Raw genomic sequence first — 19575 nt, 5'->3', positions numbered from 1 at the left:
CTCAGTTGCAACAGGAAAATAAAGTTCTTCCTTGCTTTCCTTCTACTGGTTACTGTTCCCAATTTAGAAGATATACTTTACTAACAAGCAAACACCCATATATGTATAAAATTCAGCAACTGAACTTAACCTTCATTAATTGAACAAGATAACTGACAGCCTTGCTTTTAAGACTGCCTTTGCTAAAACAGCCCTTTAGGACTGCAGCCAACCAGAATGACAGTAGAGTTTTGCTAAGTTTCTATTTCCCGTAACAACTTAAGTTTCAGTTTCCTGTTGAACTTCCTGGCAAGGACTGCCTCTAGCCTCCTAGACCACTGTCTCCAGCTGAAAACAAAATGGTTGAACAGTTTCATTCATTCATCAGGGGATTAGAAAAAGTCATAGAGAATATGTTTATCAATACCCACCAGCCATAGTGGCTATTTGTCGTGTTTGTTGGACATGCCTCTGAATACCTGAGGAAGAATAGCAAGGGAGAAATACTTACAGCATTTATACTCCGCCATTCATCTAAGAAGCGTGGCTTACAAAAACTAGCTCCTTAATGTTCTGATTGTGGGCTTTCCCTTGCTTCCTGTAGGAAACAGGAAGTAGGACTAGACAGGCTTGTGGCATGATCCAGGAGGACTCTCCTTATTAGTTATTAAGTTTCTACCCCACTCTTCTTTCCCAAAGAGCCCAGGGAGACAAACACCAACATGTTAAAACAGTACAGTAGAACCTCGGTTTTCAAGTGTCTGGGAAGCTGAACGATTTGGAACCCGAACATTTTTTAATGTGCCTCAGAAGTCGAATGGCTTCCAAGGTGTGTTTCTCTATTTTATCAATGGAGTTTGCTGACCGCTCATTGATCCTCGGTTTTCGAACGTTTCGGAAGTTGAACAGTCTTCCGGAACAGGTTAAGTTCGAAAACCAAAATTCCACTGTACAATATAAATATATCTGAAACACTCAGGCCCAATCAGTGCTATACAGTTAAGCTACTATGGTGCCATTTTATATAATAATAATACTAATAATAATAATGATGATGATGATGATGATGATGATGATGATGATGTTATTTATACCCTACTCAACAGAGTATTAAAAACACGTTAAAGCATTAAACATTAAAAACTTCCCTAAACAAGACTGCAAGTCAGATAGTTGTTTATTTCCTTGACATCTGATGGGAGGGTGTTTCACAGGGCGGGCACCACCACTGAGAAGGCCCTCTGCCTAGTTCCCTGTAACCTCACTTCTCGAAGGGAGAGAATCGCCAGAAGGCCCTCGGAGCTCAACTCTCCTTGGTAATGGCTATTACAGTGGCACCTCAGGTTAAAAACTTAATTCGTTCTGGAAGTCCGTTCTTAACCTGAAACTTTTCTTAACCTGAAGTACCACTTTAGCTAATGGGGCCTCCCACTGCCGCTGCACCGCCGCTGCCACGCGATTTCTGTTTTCATCCTGAAACAAAGTTCTTAACCTGAGGTACTATTTCTGGGTTAGCGGAGTCTGTAACCTGAAGCGTCTGTAACCCGAGGTACCACCAGTGTAGTAACAATGGGTAAATGGAACCTCCATGTTCCGAGGCATAATAATAATAATAATAATAATAATAATAATAATAATAATAATAATAATAATGGGTGGCTTACAGCACACACACAAAATGTAAAACATTAGACATTAAAAACTTCCTGATACAAGGCTGTCTTCAGATGTCTTCTAAAAGTCAGATAGTTGTTTATTTCCTTGACATCTGATGGGAGGGTGTTCCACAGGGCAGGTGCCACTACCGAGAAGACCCTCTGCATGGTTTAAACAGTCATTTTAAACAATCATGGCTTCCTACCACAAGAGTCTTAGAAACTGTAGCTTGTTAAAGGTGATGAGAGTTTTTAGAAGATCCTTAGACCCCTCACAGTTGGAAGTCAGCTAGGGTCAGGAAGGATGAGACGAATTCCTTAAGCTTATTCTCCCCCCTTTTTAAAAAAACAAAAAATGAGCTTGCAGGCATGGCTTGCTGCAAAATGAGGGGACTTCTTTAGTCAGAAGGGCTACCTTACCCTTACATTCCTCTTGCAGGCACTGCCCTGTCCTGGAAACATTTTCTCATAATAAGGATGGGGGAGAAATTCATTTCAGTTTGCATTTTGAGGCGAACCTCCCTAAGCTGCATTTTCTGACGCAATATGCAAACCATTGAAATTCAGGGTCTCCAAATTTTGCAGCATGGTTCTCCAGTCAAGGAACATTTACAGAAATGTATAGTAAAGTATGCACCTTTGCTGTGTGAAAGGTGTGTGTCTTAGGCACAATTCCATCCAATATGTGTATATTTAGAAACAGTTGCATTACAATGCTGCTGAATGTTTATGAGAACTTTTTTTAAAAAAAATAAAATAAAAATTTGCACACTGATGTAGAATTGTGAAAACTGAACTTCAGGAAAAAATTAGAAACTGGGAGAAACCAAAATTTTCAGATTTTCCTGTCCCTATCTCATGTGCTCCACCTTAAAACCTCTTCAAGTCAGGGCAGTCCCTCACTTCCTTCTGGTGTTTGAAGGAATACAGTCCTAAACAAACCAAGAGTTATTTTCCATGGCAGAATTGGTTTCTCAGATTTCCCGTCAAGTTTGCCCAGATATTTTAACCTTGTTTCCTTCTTTACCACACCTCACAATGAATCACAATGTCTCTCCTCCACCTTAAAAGTCTCTCACTGAAGCTGCCCTTTCTTCTCATATCTACTCCCTGCCCACTGATAGCGGGCACTTACTCACCTTTCCTTGGAGAGTATATATACACACACAACCAACCTAATGCCTCTCAGCTGGTCTCTCTGCATAAAGATATCACATCAACAAAGAAGGGGGGAAACCAGGTAAGAGAGGAACTCTTTGCTATGGATATTAGTCAACTTTACAGCCAGGTCTTGCTGGTGGCTTGGGAAGGGATGCTTGCCTAGGACCTGAACAGCAAAGGGAAGATATTTGGGAGGGTCTGCATGAAGCTGTTCTATGACATCCCAGCACAACTTGGTGCATTCACCTACAGGGTACTCTTCCAGGGTGCGCAACCCGTTTCTGTGGTTTGCTGCTAGGAGTGTTGAGCTACACAGTCTTCTTACACAGACATCCTAGAACATGCCTGGCACCCACCTGGTAGCTCTGCATGGCCAGAGGTGATCAGGAGTGGAAGGCAAGCTGTCTTTGCAACATCCTCCCTCCTCCAGGCCATGATAGGCATAACGTGGAACCACGGGGCTGCCCCATTCACTCGCAATACCACTGGTTCGCTGTGTACAGTCACACTTTTCTTCAGTCCCTGTTAGCTTGTTTACTCCTGCTCAGAAGGTAGGACTTGAACCAATGGCTTCAAGTTACAAGAAAGGAGATTCTGATTAAACATCAGAATGAACTTTTAAGAGCTGTTCTACGATGGAATGGACTCCCTTGGAAGGTGGTGGACTTTCCTTCCTTGGAGGTTTTTTTAAGCAGAGGTTGGGTGGCCCTCTGTAATGCATACTTTAATTGAGATTCCTGCATTGTGGGTTAGACTGGATGATGATTCTATGAACTGATCATCCTGATTGGTATTTTATTTACCATGGACATTGCCACCTTAGATTTCCACTAAGGAAGGAAGGAAGGAAGGAAGGAAGGAAGGAAGGAAGGAAGGAAGGAAGGAAGGAAGAAGTGGGGTGTGTGTGTTGTACTTCTGCAAACCTTACAGTTCCCACGAGCATTCTGATATTTGCCTGTTGTTTCTCAGTGGACTTGTTTTGGTCAACATAGCTTTCAGCCCCCACCAGTTGAGTTTGCTATTAGAGGAGGTCACCAAGCTTTTAGTGCCTGTAGGTGAACTTGCAAATCAGGGAAACTGTTGTGTGCAGCACACACACGCAGCAGCCTATTGGCTACTCGATAGCCACCTCCAAAACTGAAAAATCAGTGGAATTTTGATATCCGTTGTTGAAATCAGTGCAGTTTTGAAAGGTTCAGTCTTCTATCTTGATTCAAAATGGCATCCAGTCATATTCAAATATAGTTCAAAACTTGCCTCTTGATCTCAGGTACCATTTTGTAAAATTGAGTTAAAGTCAATGCGATTTTGATAAGCTTCAGTCCACCCTCTCGATTCAAAATGGTCTCCAATTGCATCCAAATGAAAACTTTGTTCCTGTTCTTGGGCACCATCATGAAAGAAAAATGTTTACAATATCTTAAGAGGTGTCCAAATGCACAGTGAACAGGGAAACAACTTCCCCTTAAAAAAATGTTTCTTTCAAGTCTAATTTCAGTGGGGGGGGGGAGGTGAATTTGTGGGAACCAGGAAAGGTCTCCAATCTGAATAGCTTTAAAAGGTAGATAAACCAATGGTGGATGACTATCAGCGGCTACTAGTCATGATGACTACATTATCACCAGTATCTGAGGTAGCTTGCCTCTCAATTCCAGCATTTGGTGATTCTGAGCAGGAGAAACAACAACAACTTATTATTTATACCCTGCCCATCTGGCTGGGTTTCCCCAGCCACTCTGGGTGGCTCCCAACAGAATATTAAAAACACGATAAAACATCAAACATTAAAAACTTCCTTAAACAGGGCTGACTTCAGATGTCTTCTAAAAGTCAGATAGTTGTTTATTTCCTTGACATCTGATGGGAGGATGTTCCACATGGCGGGTGCCACCACCAAGAAGGCCCTCTGTCTGGTTCCTTGTAACCTCACCTCTCGCAGTGAGGGAACCACCAGAAGGCCCTCAGAACTGGACCTCAGTGTCCAGGGTGAACAATGGGGGTGGAGATGCTCTTTCAGGTATACTGGGGCAAGACCGTGCTGTTGCAGTCATGTTCTGTTTATCTGGGATTCCCACAGGTACCTTGCCAGCCACTGTGAGGACAAAATGTTGGACTAGATGGGCTTTTGGTCTATCAGGGGTCTATACATTTTCTGAATGACAACCCTTCATCAAGATGCTATCCTGTTCCTCCATTTCTTCAAACATTTCCTCATAGGACTTGGGGTTGTAACTGGTGGTTTCCAGACCTCTCAACCACCCTGGTCACCCTCCTTTAGACACACTTTATTTTGTTAGTCCTCCTTAGAATGTGAACCAGTGTTCTAGACCCAACACACTTATGTATAAATGCATGTGGATGAATACCAAGGTACCATGCAGTGCGCACTCCACTTTCTCATGCTCTGCGGTTGCCCATGTACTGCTGATAACACTATTGATAGCCGTATGTTTGCCTAATGTATCTAAAAAGAACAAACGCCTTCCTTGTTTTAAATGACATCAGGGTAACCTACTGCACAGTAAATGATGTTAGCAGCTCACAGCAGTGGGTGGAGAACTCTCACTGGTCGGTCATGGGTTTTGGCTCAGGCAATGACATCACTGAGACTGTTAGAGCACTGAGGTGGGCTCAGTTTCCACTGAAATAACCATCCCAGTGGGAAGATGTCAGGGGGAACAAGGCAAAAAATATTTTTGGGGGCCTCTGTTGGGGAGTAGTGCTGCAAGGCAGCAGCAGTGCTCCAATTGCAGGTGAAAGGAATCTTCGGTGCTCCAGATGCTGCTGAACTACAACTCCCATCAGCCTCAGGAAGGTTGGCCAATGGTCAGGGCTGACTGGTGTTCAGCAACATCCAGAGGCCAAAAGTCCCCCATACCTGATGCAATACAACCTTTGGTTGAAGACTCCACTTAGCTTTTAAAATACAGTGCATCTGACAAACACAAGGACTGTGAAACCCAAGGTTGGCAGTAGGTGTTTGTTTGAGAAATCTTGGGAGGATTCATTGGTGCTGCACAAAACAGCATTATGGGCTTGACATCAAGCCCAAGCCTTATGAGTAACAGTTGAAGGAGGTTGAAGGTAGAACTTTCTGACAGTAAAAGCTGTTCAAGAGTGGAATGAACTCCCTTGGAAGGTTGTGGACTCTCCTTCCTTGGAAGTTTTAAGCAGAGGTTGGATGGCCATCTGTCATGGCTGCTTTAGTTGAGATTCCTTCATTGCAGGGAATTGGACTAGATGATCTAATGTATCCTTCCAACTCTACAGTTCTATGATTCAACATTTGTCCTCAGAGGGGTGCAAATCCCTTTGTTTGGACACCCTCCTCTTTCTTATCAAAGGTTTCTTATCCACGACCCACCCTGAAATCCAGCAACCTGGTTTCCCTGAAAGAGAGTTCCATATCAGCTTATGAGTACGGTAGACACGCCAGTCCTGATAAAGGATAAAATGTCAACATCACAGTACCATTCACTGTCTCTCTCCAGTCTCTGCTTCTCTTATAAGAACATAAGAAGTGTCTGCTACATCAGGCCAATGGCCCATCAAGCCCACCATCTAATTCTCACAGAGCTACGCAGGTGCCAATGAGAAGCCTGCAAGCAGGACAATAACACTCTCCCCTCCTGGGGCTTCCAGAACCTGATATCCAGAAGCATTACTGTCTTAGACCATGGAGGCAGAGCATAGCCTTATACTCCATGAACTTGTCCAATCCTCTTTGAAGGTCACCCAAGTTGGTGGCTATCATTACCTCCCAGGGAAGTAAATTCCATAGAATGTGCTTTCACCTGTCCCAAATCTTCCAACTTTCCATTGGATGTCTATGAATTCTAGTGTTATAAGAGAGGGATAAAAGGTTTCCTCTATCCACTCTCTCCATGGTATCTACCTCCAGCTTCATTGCTACCCCTCAATTCAGATGACCATCATACCCAGCTATGGCAGCTTTGAATGTCTTCCTTTTCCTTTGGCCTGCTTGCCATCCATTCTTGCCATCTCTGTTACATGGTTTTAAGCCAAAATGTTCTCCCCCCCCCCAGAGATATGTGTTTGCTATGAGGGTGTGACCCTCCTCTTGCTCTCAGGTGCGGTGTGTCCACACGAGGCACATTCTCCTTGCATACGCACTCCTCAGGGCACACACCCTGGGGTCCTGCCCCAAATTGTTTAGCAAAGAGGGCAGGATAGTCATTTGTCTACTGGCCTTGCCCAGATATTCCCTTGGGTGGGAGCAAATGGGATTGCTATCTGAAATATTGTCACACAAACCGCAGAGAGCAGTTAACTATTAGTGACGGAAATTCACCTGCATTTTAGGGTGACTTTCTTCTAATATGTACATATTTCAATGCAATTTTGTCAGATACACCTATTTGTGCTAATGCATTTTCGTTCGTTATTTTCACTAATAGATACATTTTAATGCACATTTTGCCATAGTACCCTAGCAGTGTCTAGGCTAAGGTCCAAGGTATCTCAAAGACTCTATTCTGTCATATGAACCTGCCTCGGTTTTGAGGTCTTCAGGGGAGGCCCTTTTCTCAGCCCTGCTACTCTCACAGCACAGAAGAGGGCCTTCTTGGTGGCTGCTCCCAGACTTTGGAACTCCCTCCCTAGAGGAGTGAGATTCCCTCCTTCCTTATTTTCGTTCTGCTGGCAGGTGAAGACCTTCTTGTTCCAACAGGCCTTTGGGAATTTACTCCTTTTAATGAAAGATCTGGTGCTCTGCTGTTTTTATTGTAATTATTTGTATTGTTTTAATAGATTGTGTATAGAGAGAAAAAGAGAGAGTATTAATTCTATCAATGCTTAATTTTTTAATGTTTTTAGCAATTCCTATTTTTATCTATAAGCCACCTTGAGTTCCTGTTAGGGAAAAATGTGGGGTATGAACATAGCTGTCAACTTTTCCCTTTTCTTGCGAGGAATCATATTCGGAATAAGGGAATTTCCCTTTAAAAAAGGGAAATGTTGACAGCTATGGGTATGAATAAATATGTAATATTAGTAATAACATCTGGAGGTCACACCTGCAGTAAAGCTTTAATATGGAGAGACCAAGGGGGTGAAAAACAATACATTTTTGCAAATTTATTTACCCCAAATAGGGATGGGGACCCTGTGGGCCTTCAAATGCTGTTAGACTCCAAATACCACCAGCTCCAGTGGGCATGGCCCAAAGCCAGGGATGATGGGAGTTGTTGTCCTGCCTGGGAGACCAGGGTTCAAATCCCCCTATGGTCATGAAGCTGACTGGATAACTTTGAGCCAGCCACTGTCTTTCAACCTATCCTACCTCAAAGAGTTGTTGTGAGGATGAAACATGAAGAGGGAGAACAATCTGTGTCACTTTGAGCTTCCCTGGAGGAAAGGTGGGATAGAAATGTAACAATAAAATTAAACAAATAAATATCTGGAGGGCCAGAGCTGTCCTCCATCCCTGATGTATATTATCATGAATTATTTTGGAGGCAGGTCAAGATTGGAAAGAAAAAAGAAAAAAGGAGAATGTCATCCTCATTACTGCTTCAGGCGGCAAAATGCTTTGACCCAGGTCTGCTAGGGAGAGACTTCAAAAATACAAAAACAAGACCATTGGAACTCACAACCACATGACACACTAGAGTGCCATTTGCCCAGCTGTAACTACCATATCATTTACCTTCATGTTGATTCTGGCTTGCTTTTTAAATATAATAATAATAAAATCTCCCATCATTTTGGTATTGCAGTCGCAGAAACCTCCTCTGTGGGATATTTTTCTTCCATTGACACCAGACCACTTCAGTTCCCAGAATCATGAAGTTGTTTCTTCTCTATCTTTTTGCTGCCTTGATAGCTGCAGGTGAGTTGAGTCATATTACTGAAACCTGGTGTGATGAAACTCATGCCTGGAAGGTAGCAACTGAGATGTATAACTTATTCAAAATGCATGGACCAAACAGGAAGGAAGGAGGAGTAGCATTATATGCAAAGTTGTGAAGAAATCCAGGATCTGGACCATGGAAAACTGATAGAGAGTATAGGAGTAAAAATTGTAGCAGAGAGAAATAGTGACCTTACTGTGAAGGGTCTGCTATAGACTGCCAAGCCAGACATAGACGATGTCTTCCTAGAGCAGATTACCAAACATTCACAAAGGAGAGATATAGTGTTGCGAAAGTACCAGGATACCTGTTCAAGGTGCACTCAAAGACCACAGACGCAGCAGTTGGAGAAATAGAAAGTAAATTTTTCTGCTGACAGCAACAGGTCCAGTGGAGTTCTCTCCCAAAGACTGGACACTGATCAACAGTTCCATGGGGTTATATAGTACCTTTTTCAGACATTACATATTCATGCACTGCAGCAAAATTAAACCAATAAGCATGAACATCACCCTTCCTAAATCCTCCTATGCCCTTATAAAGATTACTTCTTCTTTCCATATATTTGCTCATTATATTGGCAATTACTCATATACTGTTATCAGCAAGTAAAGCTAAAAATCCCCTCTTTGGCAGGCAAAGCAAAACCCCCTTCCTTATCAGACATCCTGTGTCCTATATGGAAAGCACCCAACTCAGACATCCTGTGTTCCAGAACATGTGGTGATAGTGCCTCACCTTGTGACTATGATGGATGCCTTCTCCTTTCCCCTATATTCTTCAAGCACAGCTAAAAATATCTGTTTCTGCTAATCCAGCAATAAAGCAGAGAGAGAAAGACACACAGCATTTGATTCTCAGAATTAGGCACTTTTAAGCATTAGGCACTACAATGTAAAATGAGGTACAGCAAAGGTGAGGTACTGCAGTATATTTTCTTCAGGTGGCCTTGCCACAATAGTAGTCATGGGAAGAGACAGCCTGGAGATAGAGGCTCAAAAGGCTTCAGTCTGCAACCAGCCTTTGTCAAAAGAAGCTGCTCATTGAGATCTGTCCATGGTCCTGAAGCTGCATTCTCTGTGGAGTCTGTCATTGGACTAGAACACAACAGTAGAGTCCTGTTGCAGCCAATAGACAATGACCACACATCTAAACTGCTATGATAAAACTTTAAACAGCCACGGCTTCGCCCCAAGAATCTTGAGAGCTGTAGTTTGGTAAGGGTGCAGAGTGTTTTTAGGAGAGGCCCCCATTCCCCTTCCAGAGTGGTTTAACAATCAATCCAGCATAGCTGTGTGAGGGCAACAGGAGCCTCCTAACAACTTTCAGCACCCTTTGCAAACTGCAGAATTCTTCGAGGGGAAGTCGTATCACAACACTATAAATGCATGGAGTTAATGAGGCCTAAGTTGTGATGTTGTGATTGGGTGTGGCGACTGCAGCAGTGTCTCTGGCACATAATCCTGAATTCCTCAGAGGAAGGTTGGGATTAGAAAATAAAGCAGAAACAAAAGAAATAAGAACTAGTGTTGCTCATCATCGTGGTAGTTGCTATTGTTTACTGTTTTCAATGTTATTATTTCCCCCCCAGCAAACTCCCTGGAATGTGACTGTAGTCTTGGTGAAAAAGAGTGTCCAAGCAAAGTTTGTAAAGTTGATGGAGGATCCTGCATTTCAGCATCATGGAATCATACAAAGAGTAGGTAGATGTGTCCCTGGGGACATTTCCAGAAAACACTAACAGAAGCCTTTCTAGAAACCTAATTAAAAGGTGTGTGCGGGGGGCGGGGAGGAGGAATGCAGCCATGATCATTATGAATCTGAAGAACACATCAAATGCCAATTGCACTGTCTGAATAGTGCAAACCCACCTGCATATTACAGATGGAATCAGTTACACTATCAAGAACTTGGTTGCGTTTACACGAAAGATCACTGCTGACCACAAGTGTGAATACACCAGTGCTTGATTATGTGCATTTGTGGTACATTTTAATGAAGGGGTGGGTAAATTTCAGGTCTAGGGGCCAAGGGCAGCCCTCTTTTTCTGGCCTTCCACTCTCTTCCCAGGCCCCACTCATCCTGCCCAGGCAACACCCCTCACCGGTCGTCCTCCATGCCCTCTTCAGTTTGGAAGCACCCTTGAACTTGTTTGCCTGGAGGTCGAACAATGTGTGTAAAACCCCCTGACTTTTGCATGGCTGGAATCTAGCCTAGGGCACAAAGATACGAGTCACATTTGCAGCTCTGCCCACTTTTACCCCTGGCTCCCACCCCTAGCACTTGTCAGTGATAGACTGCGACCCTCAGGCTGAAAAGGTTTTTCCTCCCCTGCTTTAATGGATGAGTGATATTGTTTTGGTCATTGGTTTTAACATGTTATTTTTTATCTCCCTAACTCCCTTCTATTTCCTTCCCCTTTTTTTGAAACACAAGATCCCAAAGCAATCCCTGTTAACTTCCAAGGCTGTGAAAGCAGCAAGACCAGTTTCGATGCATGCAAAGAGGGGGACTTATTCTTCACAGCTGGGAAAAATTTTACCTGGAACTTTGTATGCTGCAATGAGACAAAATGCAATAGTCGTCTACCTGAAGGTATGTGGGGTCCAGAACTGATTAAGGCTGAGTAAGAGTCTCAGAAATGAATATATCAATTTTTTTTTCATATCCCAGGAATCCTAACTGAAGGGCAATAGGGAAGTTATTTACACTGCATACTAAGTAAGTGAAATTGAGGATGAAGCACCCATAAGAAAAATTTAAGAGCTTTCTTGTATTGATGATTGTGAATAGACCTATTGCCCTGGCTTTGCACAACCTGATGAAAGGAAATGCTGTTCTTTAATGGCTGCAAGTCTCTCTCCAGATTTTGGAATGTCACATCATTCAGGTAGTGTGAGAGGCAGAGGAAAAGTCTGTTGCTGTTTTAAGTTGGCCAGAGAGTGGGGAGTTTATCTGGAGGATATTTGCGATGCACCCAAGGCCGTCTTTAGCATATGCGCCGCCAGGGTGCAAAGATCCACCCAGCGCCCCTAAAATTAGTTTAGGCACCCCAAATTAACTTTTATTGAGTTTTTTTGGGAGGGGAAAAGCCAAACTTGTTGACCTATTTTTTTTTGGGGGGGGGGGGAATTGCTCACCTATAACGATGATGCAGCAGAAAAAACTGCTTCTGGTAATAGAGTGATGGGGGAGGGGGACTTCCGCTCCATTGCTTTTCACTGCCGCTGATTGAGAGGGACCAATATATAGTAGGTATACATTTGGCAACTCCCAGAATTCAGCGCCCAGGTGCACTGCACCCATTGCACCCCCGGGTAAAGACAGCCATGGATGCACCAAGCTGGATGGGGCTACAGCTTGTGCTTTGGAGATCTGATGCAAGTAGGCTTGCCGACTGCTTAGTTGGCCAATGTAGATGTTATTTCTCAAGCAGTTTTATCTGCAGGAGTGAGCAGGTGACCAGGGGATGGCTCTGTACCATGAAAACCTTCACCTGATGATTCAGTACCCCAAATCAGTGCAAGGAAGAGAGAGGGAGAGGGAAAGAGGGGGTTGGGGAAGGGATGGGGAAAGGTTTCTGGCTGGTTGGTATTTCTTGGGTGCAGGATGAGCTTCTGTGCTGCCTGTGTTAGGAATGTACATGCTTTCAACATTACATTACACTAGCACTCCTACTAAGGCACTAACATTACTCTAGCACTCCTACTCATCACCAAGAAACAGAAGGTTATATCTAGCCATAGGAGGCAACTTTGGACTCCTCAATAAAATATTTGAGGGGGCCAGGGGTCCCCAAAGTTAATGAGCATTGCCATTCAAATGGCCTTATGGTTAATTATGCATGGCAAGGCTTACCTGCCCCCCTATCCAGCACCCCTGTATCCAGCTAACTCCTACTCGCCGTAGACCTGTTGAAATTAATGACCAAGCCTAACTTAATCCCATTGATTTCTATGAGGATACTCTGAGTATGACTTACAACAAACCAGAGCTTGTAAAGACCCCCCTCCCCCCATTTGAGAAGGGGATTTTCAATAGGAAAATTCCATGGGATGGAAGTTTGACCCCTGCATCCAAATCATTACCTCATTTATTCTTCCTAACAGCTAGTTTTGGTTAAATGAAAATAAACCTGGAAAATCACAAGCATTAGATTTAAAGAGTCATTTGGACTGCAATCCTATATCCATCTTTGCCTGGGCATAAATTGAATTGAACTCAGCAAGGATTATACTGAGGAGACAGTATTTTGCTGTTGAAGAAGTTTTAGGCTATGGTTGCAGCAGGCAAAATAAAGATGCAAGTTTCTATAAAGCCAGCAGAGGGAGCATGTTGCAAATACATTGTGTCTAAGACATCAATAAAATTGCATGTTGAAACACAAGAGGCCTCACCTGGATCGGCAGCATAGAGCAAATTAGCCTCTGGGGGGGGGGGGGGGAATCACTCAGAACATCTGTGTGGCAAAAAGGGAAGAAAGCTTCATGTACAGCTGATTGGTGCAGTGTCATTGTTTATAGGAACAATAACAAAACAAACAAAAATTGTTTATAGGAGTGAGAATAATGGAAGAGTTATTTAGAATTACAGATTGGCAAATTTTGGTTGTGCCTTATTTTTTGGTCACTTTGAAATCTTATTCCCTCCTCCTTTGAGATTCCTGAAAGGTGGGGGAAGTTATTACACAACACTGTGTAGGGAATGATTTGTATGGGATGCACAATCTCTGCTGTTCTATATGCCACAGTGTTGCATCTTTGCTGCTTTTGGGACAAATTTAGAAAACAAAATTAATTCTAACAATAATAAACAATAGTAATGATAATGATATACTGCAGACACACTAATTTATGCAGGCATCCCCTTGACTTTAGCCTTCTGTTTTGAGTGTTATGTTATCTTAAAGGGATTGCATTTTTTATCGCATATATTAATGATGCAGGTATATTTCTTTAATGTCATTAATGGGATTGCCAAATTGTATATTTTGATTGAGGATGTTAACATTTTAATGATTTGCATGACTGGCTTCCATTCTCCGTGCACTATTATGGCATTAAGCAGTATGTAAATTAATAAATTGCCACAAGAAGAAGAACAGAAAAGGAAGCAAGGCGGAGTAGGACTGAATCAAAACTGCTATTTGGGGAGAGAAAGTTCATCTGGCCACCAACTTTTCTCCTCTAGAGTGCACGGATAATGATTCTGTAGTGTGATGGACCTAGGAGGCTGGCTTAAGCTGTAGGGTTCATCTAGCTCAGTGTTGTCTACTGGGGCGGTAGGCATCAACTCCTAGCGCCCAGCTCTTTCGAGCCCTCCAAATTATTATTTTTTGGGGAGGAGGGCAGCCACCCAATGTTTAGAACCATTAGGGGGGAGGAGGCCAAGTATGGAGCTGTGTAAATTCAGTGGTCGGCTCCTCCTGCTGCTGTGCAGGGGAAGGAGTGGGAAAGCAGCCCCCGGCCGGTGGTGGTGGCAGGAGGAGGAAGACGAGGCTGATTGTGGAGCCGAGCATGGCACAGCTTCAGTGGCTGCTCCCCCTCCTGCCACTGCCACGTAAGGGAAAGATGTGCAGCTCCCAACCTGTGGCATCAGCAAGAGACGGAGGAGACTGGGTGCGAGAGAGGAGGAGATGCGGGCCTTCTTGGTAGTGGCACCTGCCCTGTGAAACGCTCTCCCATTAGATGTCAAGGAAATAAACAACTTTTAGAAGACATCTGAAGGCTCTTTAGGGAAGTTTTTAATGTTTGAAGTCGTATTCTGTTTTTACTGGAAGCTGCCCAGAGTGGCTGGGAAGATCCAGCCAAATGGGCAGGGTATAAATAATAATAATAATAATAATAATAATAATAATAATAATAATAATAATAATTATAGCTGCACCGCTGCCACATTTGGCTCCTCCTGCTGCTGCTGCCACCCTGTCTCCTCCTGACATCCTGATGTCATGCGGTGTCCCAACATTGTGCGTGCATCATCTCCCCCGCGCCAATCTTCTCTGCAAGTTGGCACCTCTGAGTGGGGCTTTGGCTGGTAGAAACTCCCCAAGGTTTCAGAGTAGGGACACCTCCAGCCCTGCTTGGAGAGGTCGGGACCTTCTGCATACAAAACTGGTGCTCTACCATTCAGTTTGCCCACAAAACAATGGAGGGTCCTGTGGCACCATAATATAGGAACATAGAACATAGGAAGATGCATTTTACTGACTCAGATTACTGGATCAGATTTACTCAGATTTACTGACTTAGATTACTGACTCAGATTACATGATCTTGCTCAGTATTGTCTATGTTGTTGTTGTTTAGTCGTTTAGTCGTGTCCGACTCTTCGTGACCCCATGGACCAGAGCACGCCAGGCACCTCTGTCCTCCACTACCTCCCGCAGTTTGGTCAAACTCATGCTGGTAACCTTGAAAACACTATCCAACCATCTCGTCCTCTGTTGCCCCCTTCTCCTTGTGCCCTCCATCTTTCCCAGCATCAGTGTCTTCTCCAGGGAGTCTTCTCTTCTCATGAGGTGGCCAAAGTACTGGAGCCTCAGCTTCACGATCTGTCCTTCCAGTGAGCACTCAGGGCTGATTTCCTTAAGAATGGATGCGTTTGATCTCCTTGCAGTCCATGGGACTCTCAAGAGTCTCCTCCAGCACCATAATTCAAAAGCATCAATTCTTCGGCGATCAGCCTTCTTTATGGTCCAGCTCTCACTTCCATACATCACTACTGGGAAAACCATGGCTTTAACTATACGGACCTTTGTTGGCAAGGTGACGTCTCTACTTCTCAAGATGCTGTCTAGGCCTGTCATTGCCCTTCTCCCAAGAAGCAGGCGTCTTTTAATTTCGTGGCTGCTGTCACCATCTGCAGTGATCATGGAGCCCAAGAAAGTAAAATCTCTCACTGCCTCCATTTCTTCCCCTTCTATTTGCCAGGAGGTGATGGGACCAATGGCCATGATCTTCGTTTTTTTGATGTTGAGCTTCAGACCATATTTTGCGCTCTCCACTTTCACCCTCATTAAAAGGTTCTTTAATTCCTCCTCACTTTCTGCCATCAAGGTTGTGTCATCTGCATATCTGAGGTTGTTGATATTTCTTCCGGCAATCTTAATTCCAGCTTGGGATTCATCCAGCCCAGCCTTTCGCATGATGCATTCTGCATATAAATTAAATAAGCAGGGAGACAAAATACAGCCTTGTCGTACTCCTTTCCCAATTTTGAACCAATCAGTTGTTCCATATCCAGTTCTAACTGTAGCTTCTTGTCCCACATAGAGATTTCTCAGGAGACAGATGAGGTGATCAGGCACTCCCATTTCTTTAAGAACTTGTCATAGTTTGCTGTGGTCGACACAGTCAAAGGCTTTTGCATAGTCAATGAAGCAGAAGTAGATGTCTTTCTGGAACTCTCTAGCTTTCTCCATAATCCAGGGCATGTTTGCAATTTGGTCTCTGGTTCCTCTGCCTCTTCTAAATCCAGCTTGCACTTCTGGGAGTTCTCGATCCACATACTGCTTGAGCCTTCCTTGTAGAATTTTAAGCATAACCTTGCTAGCGTGTGAAATGAGTGCAATTGTGCGGTAGTTGGAGCATTCTTTGGCACTGCCCTTCTTTGGGACTGGGATGTAGACTGATCTTCTCCAATCTTCTGGCCACTGCTGAGTTTTCCAAATTTGCTGGCATATTGAGTGTAGCACCTTAACAGCATCATCTTTTAAAATTTAAAATTTTTTTTAAAAAGAATAGTATTGTCTATACTGACCGGCAATGGATCCCCAGGATTTCAGACAAGGCTGTCTCCCTGCCCCATCTTGAGGTGCTAGAGATCAAATGCAGCACAGATGTTCTACCACTGAGCTCTGGCTCTTAGTAGCATCGGGCAGGACTGGCTCAAGGCAATTTACTAAGGGGTGATATGATAGCCATGTTCAAATATATAAAAGGATGTCACATAGAGGAGGGAGAAAGGTTGTTTTCTGCTGCTCCAGAGAAGCGGACATGGAGCAATGGATCCAAACTACAAGAAAGAAGATTCCACCTAAACATTAGGAAGAACTTCCTGACAGTAAGAGCTGTTCGACAGTGGAATTTGCTGCCAAGGAGTGTGGTGGAGTCTCCTTCTTTGGAGGTCTTTAAGCAGAGGCTTGACAACCATATGTCAGAAGTGCTCTGATGGTGTTTCCTGCTTGGCAGGGGGTTGGACTCGATGGCCCTTGTGGTCTCTTCCAACTCTATGATTCTATGATTCTATACTGCCTGCCCTGAGGGACAATATTGTCCCCCGCCCCCCTCATTCCAAATAGGCACACAAGAAGAGCCTGTTGGATCAGGCCAATGACACAGCTAGTCTAGCATCCTATTCTCACAATAGCCAACCAGATGCATGTGAAAAGCCAACAAGCAGGACCAAAGTGCCACACTTGTGATTCGCAGCACCAGTGGAGATAGAATGATCTCACTTCAACCCTGCAGACCAGGTAGCATCCTCCACTGCAACTGAGGGCAGCACCCTAGCTGAGGGAGCACAGGGCTGGCGAAATGGTACACACAGTTCTGTTGCTCAGCATCTCCTGGCCGCTCACTGCAGCTCCTGCCTGAGGCAATTGTCTTGCTCTGTCTCGTGGGAAGGCTGCCCACCAGCAGGGGAACCATATGCATTGCTTAAAATAGTTCTTGTTTATTAAAAGGACCAACCACAACCCAAGGAAATGGAAGGCCTGGACCGTTCAGAAAATATTTGATGCTCACCCCACACCAAATTGAGAAATTCCATGCCTTTTCCATTTTCCCCAACTACAAAAGGGGAGGGTTGTTGTTGTGGTTTTTGTTTTTGCAGAGTGTTTCCCCCTCCAGTTCAGCAGTATGTTTCATCACTCATTTCATCACTGTTGCAGTAAACACCAACGTCACCAGGAAGGTGTGCCCCACATGCTTCGTTTTCAGCGCTAAGCCCTGCCATGGTAACAAGAAAAACTGTACTGGATCCCAAGACTACTGCCTGACCATTTCTGGGACTTACCAAGGTAAATGAGAATGCGGTATGCTGATTGAGGATTATTCATCTTCTTTCCATATTAATCCCAATGAGTTTAGATTCTCCCCTATTCTCTTGGCAGTTCTATGGTGAGGGGCTGGAAGAGAATAACTGACCCAAGTCCAGTTCTTTCAACCCAGACCTTAAGCAGGTCCTCATAAGTACTGCACCAAACTGACTCTACAGTGGAGGAGTTTAGGCTTATCCACAGGTGAACTCTGTGCTAAACCCCAACCCTTGTTCTACATCAAAGCAAGCCCTCCTGGTTAGGGATGGACAAGCCCATGAATTGCAGTTTCTCTCAGTTTTCAATTTTACCCTTCTTAAGTTCAGTCACATTCTGCATCAGTTTGTGATTGGAAAAAATAATACTCATTGAAATGGATGTGAGAAACTTAGACCCAGTAGTTTCAGTGAGCTCATTCCAAGCGGAACCTGGCTGGAGACAACCCTTTGCTCCTAGAGCGGGTAGAAGCAAAGGAGACCCAATTGCTCAAATGCAGCCACCCATCATTTTAGCTTCCCAGACGTAGCCCTTAAATGGAGCAAAAATACAGAAAGAAATGTCATTTTAAAACACTTGCAGCTTTCCATCTAGAGACAGTCCCTAAAGCTAAAGACTTATGTTAGAATTTGCTGTTTCCTCAGCCCAATGTGTCTTTCTTTTGTATCCTGAGACCCAGCATGAACTCCTCAAGTTTCATTTGGTTCCCAAACATATCCTTCAACTCCCTTGGTTCCAAATCCACAAAACTACTTGGGTCTGAGTCCCAACTGCAGACTTTGCCCATGCACAATTTGACCACCGATTCCTTCCCTGTACAGGCTGGGTTTAAACAAGTTAACCCCACAATTTTTATTTTTCACAACTGTCAATTTCCTTCACAGCAGGGATGATACTATTTCTTTCCTGCATTGTCCTTTTGCAGATTCTACAATTTCATCTCAGGACTTCTTTGGGCAAGGCTGTGCTACTCAATCAGCAAAAATCCTTGTCAAGGGCACCAACATGACCTTTGGAGAGGTGAAAATCTCGATCGCCACCAGTCACATAAAGAAAGCAACTGATGGAGCCAGCCTGGTACATGGGAGCATTGCTTTCACCGTTCTCCTGCCCTATCTCCTTGGGCTCCTGCTGGACAAATTCCTTTACTGATTTCATTTGGTTCAAGGTGTCTTCCTCAGCAAAGCTGGGAAAAGCATCTCCAATGCACCGTTCCCAGAAGTTCAGGCTCCAGCATCTGCTAATGTCTGTTTGCAGGCTTGCATGTGATTTCAAAGAGCAAATTAGTTAAATAAAGGGGGATCCTAATGCATTCGTCTTTGTGTGTATGTTTGTGTATGTGTGGTGTACATGCACCCCTGTGTGCATAATAATGTGTAAGTTGGGAAACTATTTGCCTGAGGGATGATGAATGTGTCATTGGCCCTCCAGATGCTTTTGGATGTCCATCAGACCCAGCCAGTATAGTCAATGATCATGAATGATGTGAACTGTGTCTAACCACATCTGGAGGGCTGTAGGCACCTCATCTCTGCATTACAGAAACATTATGCCTCTCTACTCAGAAGGGAGTCTCATTGGGTTGCTTGGGATTTGCTCCCAGGTAAGTGTGCACAGGATTGCCGTGTTAGCTGTTTAGGTAAATACATTTTAACTGATTTTAACTGATCAACTCAAAGTTGCATAGATTTGCATGTACAGTGGTACCTTGGGTTAAGAATTTAATTTGTTCTGGAGGTCCGTTCTTAAACTGAAACTGTTCTTAAGCTGAGGTATCACTTTAGCTAATGGGGCCTCCTGCTGCCACCGTGCCACTGCCCCACGATTTCTGTTCTCATCCTGAAGCAAAGTTCTTAACCCGAGATACTAT

At 43.9% G+C, this 19575-nt stretch overlaps 1 protein-coding gene across 1 annotated transcript; it reads left to right on the top strand.

Moving 5' to 3' along the window:
* The first annotated feature begins 2760 nt into the window (after positions 1-2760).
* LOC128418389 (phospholipase A2 inhibitor and Ly6/PLAUR domain-containing protein-like) lies at positions 2761-19017 on the top strand. Its single transcript, XM_053398015.1, has 6 exons — positions 2761-2874; positions 8534-8646; positions 10260-10367; positions 11105-11263; positions 17562-17690; positions 18631-19017. The coding sequence occupies exons 2-6, from the start codon at positions 8601-8603 to the stop codon at positions 18855-18857; spliced, it is 669 nt and encodes a 222-aa protein (XP_053253990.1). The 5' UTR covers positions 2761-2874; positions 8534-8600; the 3' UTR covers positions 18858-19017.
* Positions 19018-19575: the final 558 nt, after the last annotated feature.

This window comes from Podarcis raffonei, chromosome 8 (genome assembly GCF_027172205.1).
Source record: "Podarcis raffonei isolate rPodRaf1 chromosome 8, rPodRaf1.pri, whole genome shotgun sequence".
Lineage (NCBI taxonomy): Eukaryota > Metazoa > Chordata > Lepidosauria > Squamata > Lacertidae > Podarcis > Podarcis raffonei.
Note: the sequence above shows the minus strand (reverse complement) of the source record. Positions and strands in the feature narration are given on the sequence as shown.